At 38.0% G+C, this 9,014-nt stretch overlaps 1 protein-coding gene across 2 annotated transcripts in view; it reads left to right on the top strand.

The window, feature by feature from the left end:
* The window catches only part of anapc1 (anaphase promoting complex subunit 1), a 170,444-nt gene that overhangs the window by 89,329 nt on the left and 72,101 nt on the right, over positions 1–9,014 (top strand). For both annotated transcript variants that reach the window (XM_056470420.1, XM_056470419.1), the window contains exon 29: positions 6,615–6,849. In XM_056470420.1, coding sequence (XP_056326395.1) covers positions 6,615–6,849 — 235 coding nt within the window. The remainder of the gene's footprint in view (positions 1–6,614; positions 6,850–9,014) is intronic.

Here is a 9,014-nt window from a genome sequence, read left to right as displayed (position 1 = left end):
CACCATATAATTATGCATTCTTGATTGTTGCTGGTTTTCCCTGTTGGGAAGGGGTACAATTTTTAACGTTTACTGTTGATCATCAATTGGCAGCATTAACCCCTTAGATAGGCCTGTGCAAAATGCTTTTATATTGAGTTCTGTGGATAGCAGATTATAGTGTGTGTGCATAAATACACTTACTGTGTTTACTATATTCTAAGAGCTGAGCTGCTAATTTTGATTTTCTCAGACATATCAAGTGTGCAAAGGTGTCTTTTACACTCGCATGCATGCACACACATACACACACACACACACACACACATACAAACAAACACTGTACTCCATATAGATGGTAGAATTTAAGCTTTTTGCATTGTAACTGATGATCAGCAGTAAAAATCACAAATTTGTCCTCTTCCCAACAGGGAAAACCAGCAACAATCAAGAATGCATGATTGTATGGTTATCATGGCTTTACAATCAAAATGTCATTATAATGAATGTCAAAAGGGTATTTGCCGAGCTACTGTTTTTGTGTATATATATATATATATATATATATATATGTATGTATGTATGTATGTATGTATGTATGTATGTATGTATGTATGTATGTATGTATGTATGTATGTATGTATGTATGTATGTATGTATGTATGTATGTATGGTATGTATGTATGTATGGTATGTATGTATGGTATATATGTATGGTATGTATGTATGTATGTATGTATGTTTATATTATAATTATTTTTTAGGGTTTTTTCACCTTTATTATGACAGGACAGTGGAGAATTCAGACAGGAAAGCATTGAGAGCATAGAGAGGGTAAGGATCGGCAAAGGACCTCGAGCTGGGAATCGAACTCGGGTTGCCATGAGCATGCTGGTGCTATATGTCAGCGCATGGTACCACTAGGCTATTGGTGCCGACAGAAGGTCCATAATTGACCTATAACACAAAGAGCATGATGTACACTGAACACGGACCAATATAAAATCTGAGTAACTTTAACTTGTGGATAAAGGCTAAATTATAATTAAACTTGACTAAAGAGAGTAATAGAGATGTATCAGGTTGTATTTTATAACTAGCCAAAGAAAACACAGCCAGGAATTAATATCAGCCTCTGAATGAACAGATGACAGTTGAGCTGAGTGATTTGACCCGATTCTGAAGTCTACATGTGGAAAAATTATAAATTAACAACAGATGTAACTAAACATACCTTATGCCTCTTTGGAGTGTAGATGAATAAATGTGTAATCTATAAATCTAGCATTTAGCATACATCTTTGCATCATGAGGTGCATTTAAAACATGCCTTTTTGCACAGTAAAGAATTTCGGGCTTGCATTTTCAAAATAAAAGTCTCACACTTTTTCACTTTCACTTACCATCACTTGAAGACATTTGGCTTATCAAACACAGCCTGAGGCGAGCATATCAATGACCTCAGAGATTTTAAATGATCTCAAAGCTGCATACGAGTCCTGTTCTCTTGATGGTGGGTGCTCGTCAGGTCCGGATTAATGACCTAAAGTAGGCATACGTGCAAATGCGAAGGGCATGACACATGAGTCTTGTCACAGTTTGTTTTGTCTTCTGATTGGCCTGTTGTCCACTGGGGTTTTACATTGGTGGGATTTACATGATATTGAGGAAACGGTGTCTGAGGCTCACATTTCCAAATACCAATCTTTTATTATTCTACTATGCCTTGGTATACTCTGATTTTCATTATAGGGCACCTTTAATGAATTTTTACCATAATTAATTTGCATACTGATTAATGCTTTTCAGATCACTTTCTACATTTGTGTCATGTTATTGCAATAAAAAACAAATTTAAGCATATTAATGCAAGTGAAACACAAAAATCCAATCAGCAGACATTCACCAAAGATGCCTTCGATATCAAACCCCATACAGCTCATGACTAATCCACAAAATCACGTGTAGCGAACAGAATGAATCATCCGAGACTACCTGCTTATCTATAATAGGCATCTAGGAGGAAATCAGGAGGTTGTAGGCAGACGTTAATTACAGAGGAACAAAACGAGACCAATTTATCATAATGGCTTCCAATGCAATCCAACACAATATTCCAAATTGTTGCGTTAATTAAAATCGGACACTACATGATGAAATAGCCTTGACTGTAGACTCCAATTAGTCAGTATTTCTTTATTTATTTAATTATCCCCTGAAATGTTCTTTCGAGAACTCAGGGGCTCTTCCTGAAGGCCAAAGACCTCTTCCCCATTCTCTTATCTCGCCATTTTTAGCATTGGAGCATTCAGGTTTGCATGTTTTCTGGGGTTTTTGCTCTCATCCTGTTGTTTTTCTCACATGAAAGGCAAACGTAGAGCTGAGTTTCATTCTGACAGTTCACAGGGCCAGTAACGTGTGCTGATCTCTCATTTCCAGTCAGGCCAGGCTTTGTTGATAGTTTCTGTGGTCGCCGAGCGTATCTGTAATCTATAAGCTATATCGAGCTACGTTCAGCTAGTTTTGGTGTTTACACTGCCCGCATTCATAGCGGCCGTCTCGTAGTACTCCTGCCCGTTTTACAAGAATCGGCTCCAAAAACATCCTGTTTCATGCACATGTCGAAAAATAAATGAATGAAGGAGTTTAATGAATGAATCAATGAGTGTGTGTGCTTACTGTAGACCTAAATAATTTCAGTCATTTTTTAACAAAGAAACCAATCTGAACTTCCTACCAACAACACCGTAGAAATCACACTCTGTATTTAAGATTTATATTTAAAATATTAATATTAATATAAAATATAAAATATAAAATTAATATTTTCATTCATTTGGGTTGCACAGATTTAGCAGGTTTCTGCACTAAAAAGAATGAAATGCTATTAGAAATAGTTTATTTTAATAAAAAAAGGACTTTTTATTTGATCTTATTCAGTTTTGCTTGAAAATTGCTTAGAATCAGAATAAAAAATGAGATATTTTCTGTTTCGTGCACATGTAGAAATAAATGAATGAGGGAGCTTATAGGTGCTGTATAGTTTTTGACTCTTCTAAAGCATAAAAACACCATAATATGTTTGCAGATATTTCAGAAACATGCTAAGTGAACTATCTTGTTTATCTGAAAAACACTGCTGAAGTCAGATATACTGTTTTGAAAATGTGTGTTACGTGCCAGAACGCAGTCTTTGTTTTGGTTCTTTAACCCGCCCACTGCCACTTTAGCCAATTATATTTCAGCACCCCGGGTTGCCTTGCTGGAAACGGCGCATGTCATTAGCCGCATTTCCACTATCGGGCCAGTGCGAGCCAGGGCTTTAATCGGGCCAGGCCGTGCCAATAGCCTGGGAGGTTGAGAAATGAGGCCGAAATCATGTCGCGTTTCCACTGTCGGGCTAGTTGCTCGCAGCGCGTCACGCAAACACCGCCCCAGAACGTCCCCCGAATCAAACGTCACACAACCCGTCACACAACCCGCCCACTTCAGCGGGAACAAAAAACTCAAATTATAACCACAAACACAACCTGGCGTCACTACGAGAGCTGGAAGATGGAGAACACCGAAGCGATTGCTTTTTTACTGTTTGTGGTCTGTTGGTGTAAGGCCAGACAGCGATCCATGGATAAGGACATTCGAGTTCGGCGGCATTTACTTCGAACACAGATTTTGGCTGCTATCCATTTTTTCTTCTTCTTAGTGAGTTGATCAAGCGCGATAGCAAAACAAATGTAAGGGAAGAAAGCATCTTGTCTCCTCTTTACCTGACAGGAAAACTCCGCCTTTGTACGTAACCCCGCCCCGAAGCCCCAGTTGGCCCTCCTTGGCCCAAGGTATTCGGCGGGCCTAAAAAGGCCGGACGCTGGCCCCAAGGAAGCCCCGCTTTGGCCCGATTACGCCCCAGAAGTGATAGTGGAAACGCTACTGGCCTTGGCTCGGCCTGGCTCGCTCGCTTTAGGCGCGATAGTGGAAACGCGGCTATTCATTCATTCAGAAAGGCTCTCAAAGCATGCGCTTGTGACTGAAATGCGACCTCCGGTGGACAATAGCAGACTCCAAAATGAGATGCAGATTCAGAGTTCCACATGAGGTGGTTATTAATTAGCAAATAATATAAATGTTACGAACATAAACATTAGGTAAGCAGGTTTCACTGTATTCCTGTGTCCTAATAACACACTGCGTGATGAGCAATTTGGCTGTTTGCACCAAATGAAAGATGACAGAAATTTAAATTCAGACATTCAGAAGCACAGAATAGTGCACTCACTCATGAAATGGTAAGGTTTATAATCTAATTATTACATATTAAACCTCTTTGACATTATTAAATGTACATGCTGAGACACTGATATATGTTGGTTTGCATTATTTCAAATGACTTATTTTATTTTCAAGATCTTTGAACTATCTGCTTTCAGTAGTATGGCTATAAATATCCTGTAAAATGGCATTCAAGCTCACATTATTAGCATTTAACACTGAATAAAGTTTTCTGTTGTTCAGCTGCAAGGAATAGAAGCCGTTTCTAATAAATCAATTCGAGGTGTTTGTTAGGACAAAACTCTTTTAATATGAAAATATTCCTTCTATCATGTGCCGTGCTTTTATTTAGAACACTGTTTAAATCAGATTTTAGGCTTAATCGTCAGACTCACTCCTGTTGGCCCTCAATCTGGCAACCTGCGCTTGCGTTTGTTTCTAGCTAGTAATGCAATACCTAGTTTAACCACTGGGTGTCAAACTTACATACTGGACCTTTAATAAATGAATCAATGAAGTGTGTATGTGCTCACTGTAGGCCTGCACAATATATAATTTCATAATATGTCGTTTGTTAACCTAGAAACCAATCAGAACCCCCTAGCAACTGCATAACAAGACACTGGAAACCACACACTGTATTTAAGATTTATTTGTACGATGTAATATTTCCTTTCATTTGGATTGCACATATTTAACAGGTTTCTGCACTAAAAAGTATGGCTTAGTAAATAAGCTAAATCTATTTTATTGTTTTAATGAAATACTTATGAAAAGGTTTCTATTTTGTTTTATTTTAATCAGATTTGCTCATGAATGTTTTGCATTTGCTTCGAATCAGCATAAAAATGTGTTTTCAAATATTTTGCAAGTGATGTCCAAAATTTTCTAAAATTGTGGCTTAGTGAATTAACTACATGCTATTTTTTATTTTAATAAATTTTTTTTACTTTTTTTAAACTTAAAAAAAAATTATTAGATTTGCTTATGTTTTGAAATTACTTAGAATCAGCATAAAAGACTATTGAACAATCGGAAACAGTTGGACACGATGACATCCGTAATATGCAAATTGACGTATGGCATCGTCTAGCTACATTTAGTCACTTTTCAACGCTTAAGTTAACTTAAATATCTCTATATACCTTCACATTTCGCAGTTTTATTTTTGTAAAACTGCAGAATTTCAAAAATATATCTTTTTATTTTAAAATATCTTAAACTCTTTTTGTTAAGGATGCACTTTGTCGCGGATGCCAATACATTTTATTTATTATATTTTTGAAAAACATGACTTGCCTTTCTCATACTCACGCACTCAAGGTTAAATAGATTAATTTCTTTTTTTTGCATGAAAAACTTGAATATAAAAGTGTTGCTAATTGCACATAACTCACAATAGTTCTGTTGAACCCTTTCTGTTACTAAGGATTGTGGTGACTAAAACGCACAAAAACAACAACATTTGAAGAGTAAGAATTAAGGTTTGCTTTTTTTAGTTAGGCCATAGCCACTAAATTATCAATTTAATATGTGTATTTGAGATTTTGTAGGCATGAGAAGAACGTAATTATCGGTTATCTGTATCTGAAAATTTCCAGGAAAAATAAATTATATTGTGCATCCCTAATATATACAGTGCTCAGCATATATATGAGTACCAATCTCTCATTTAAATTAGTATTTTCTATAGGAAGCTCTACAAAATTATATTTATGCATAATATACATTAGTTTTGTCAGTACTGAAGCCAAATCTGGAGCTTATCTATTAAAATAACTTACACTAATGCTTCAAAAATGACCAGCCCAAATTTATGTTATTGAAAAATATTAAATACAAATTTTCAAAAATAGCAAAAATCAAGAGAAATAAAAACCATATACAATTTAGTTGAAATGTTGTTGTTTGTCTTTTTTTTGTGTGCAATATTTCACATGAATTTAAATGTATTATCTTTTAATTTCTAAATATGTTTGTGACTAAAATATTGTTTCAATAAATATATCTGTTCTTCAAATGCACCAAAATACAGTGTCTATATCCACTGAGAAATGGGTACAAATATTCATTCTCAAAATTCAATTCACCTTTATTTGTATAGCGCTTTTACAATGTAGATTGTGTCAAAGCAGCTTCACATAAAAGTCATAGTAAATAGGAACAGTGTAGTTCAGTTTGTAGTGTTTAAGTTCAGTTTAGTTCAGTTCAGTGTGGTTTAATAATCACTACTGAGAGTCCAAACACTGAAGAGCAAATCCAACGATGCGCAGCTCTACAGATCCCGAACCATGCAAGCCAGTGGCGACAGCGGAGAGGGTGGGGTATACTCAATTATGCTGAGCCCTGTATCTCTTCCTCTTTCTCAGGGTCATGAAATGACGAGCATCGGGCTGCTTTTGGGTGTTTCTGCTGCTAAACTGGGCACCATGGACATGTCCATCACGCGTCTGCTGAGCATTCATATCCCTGCGCTGCTGCCGCCGACCTCCACTGAGCTGGACGTCCCGCACAGTGTGCAGGTGGCTGCTGTGGTCGGCATCGGCCTGGTGTATCAGGGCACCGGACACCGGCACAACGCAGAGGTGCTGCTGGCAGAGATCGGTCAGTCTGTGTGTGTGTCTTTGTGTACACAGTTCCTCCTGTTGGTTCTTCTTCTTAGTGGTTTGCTGACATTACTCTGGATACTGTGGCTCCTGATAAATCAGAATGACTTACTGTCTTGGTCACAGATGAACAAGCGAGATGTGCACCAACCATTTGTACTCTAATATGTCATCCATAATGATGTGTGCATTGCAATATATTAAGCCAAACTGTGCCATTACTCTGCTAATTAAACCTTCACACTCGGTTCTTACTGATGGAATGAAGACCAATGAAGATTGGGCACTAGGCTGCTCAAATTTAGCCATGAAACCTCCAACACTAACTGTGTGTTAACATTGCTGGCGTGAGTGTCAAAGTAGCCAGAAGTCGTTCATTTTCAATAATAATAAGACATTTCATTTATAACATTTTCTAAAACCCAAAGCGCTAACAAGGAAGTAAAAACAACAAAACTACTAATAAAACACAGTAAGAATAAAAGATGTCACAAATTTTTAAGTAAAGTTTTAAGTAGCTTCTTAAAGCAGTCCAAGGATCCAGCATTCCTAATGTTGGTGGGAAGAGCATTCCACAGTTTGGGTGCACTGAAAGAGAGCGCCCTACCTCCCATTGTGCTGAGTTTGTAGTGAGGCTGAAACAGCGTAGGACCCGAGGCAGAGCGTAGACAGCGAGAGGCAATGGATATCAAGTCAAAAATGTAACCTGAAGCAGAATCACGAACCGCTTTATATGTTAAAACCAATGTCTTAAAATCAATACGAGACTTGACGGGCAGCCAGTGAAGCTGTTGGAGTACAGGAGTGATGTGAGACCGAGATGATGTTTGTGTCAACACACATGCAGCAGAATTTTGGATGTATTGTAAAATCTTGAGAGAGTTCGCTGGTAACCCTCCGAACAGAGAATTGCAAAAATTCAAGCGAGACGTGATAAAAGCATGGACAAGTCTTTCAGTTTTAGGCCTCGAGAGGAAAGGATGTAAGCGGGCTGTATTTCGAAGATGATGAAAGGCCGTTTTAGTTACATGTTTAAAATGAGGCTTCAGACTAAGCTGAGAGTCAAAGAGAACACCGAGATTACGCACCTGTGAAGATGGTGATAAGACAGACCCATCAACTGTTCACTCAAATTCACTACACCTCTTGATGTTAGGAGGAGTACCAACCAATAAAATCTAGGTTTTTGAACTATTCGGTTTAAAATAATTACGTTGCATCCAAGCTTTATTTTCAATATAGCAAGCGTTAAGCGATGACATTGATGCCGATGAATTGGAAGAAGTGTTGGGAGCTGGTGGCGAGAAGCGGCGCGTCTTCACCGAATAGTTGAAATCAAATCAACTCTATGGTAATGAGCTATGATGCAGTTCGGCAGCAACCAATCGAAATGTGGAAGTCTTCCACTTGAGAGGATTCCAGAGAACACAGTCCTGTGAGCTTTGGTTCTGATTACGTTAGCTCCCATGGGTTTGATTATTGCGGTTGCCGAATTTCCAATTATTTAAGATGTGTCCCTGTTTGCTTACAAACCAGTGGCGGCGATGTGAATGCACAGTAAATTGGCCAGTGTTTCATTATCATTGTGCAGCCCCTATATGTAGTTGCATTAGGACGAATGCAAAGTATTGGGTTGATTTTGTATTGCAGTACTTTTAAAGTGGGATAGGGGTAAGGTTAGGGGTCGATTTGTTGATATGGGTCAGTTTATTGCTGGTTTAATTTACTAGTTCACTCAAAAAACAAAACAAAACTGTGTGTTCAAAACTTTATGGCAAGGATGGGTGAACTGGAGGGCCAATGTCCTACATTGTTTTGCTCCAACCCTAATTAAGCACACCTGCCTGTAGATTTCTAGTGATCTCGAAGACATCGGCTGTTTCTCAATATGCGTTATTCAGCGGTCTTGCGTCCTCGTGTAATGTCATCATCAGCTGCCAAAGTTCAGTTCCTATACTCAAGACCGCAAGAACAGAGGACGCGCGAAACTTCCCGGATGTGTTTTTGATATCGAGGGCGCACCGATGCAGACTTGAGCACCAAACTCCCTCTAGAAGTCCCAGAAGTCATTGCGACTGGAGGTGGGAAGCGCAGCATTTTATTTAGATTTATTATTACAGTTCAGAGATATAACTTATTTACCTCAGGAGTTTCCCTAAATAA

This window comes from Danio aesculapii, chromosome 13 (genome assembly GCF_903798145.1).
Source record: "Danio aesculapii chromosome 13, fDanAes4.1, whole genome shotgun sequence".
Classification (NCBI taxonomy): domain Eukaryota; kingdom Metazoa; phylum Chordata; class Actinopteri; order Cypriniformes; family Danionidae; genus Danio; species Danio aesculapii.
The sequence above is the reverse complement of the archived record's forward strand: the minus strand, read 5'-3'. Positions and strand labels throughout refer to the sequence as shown.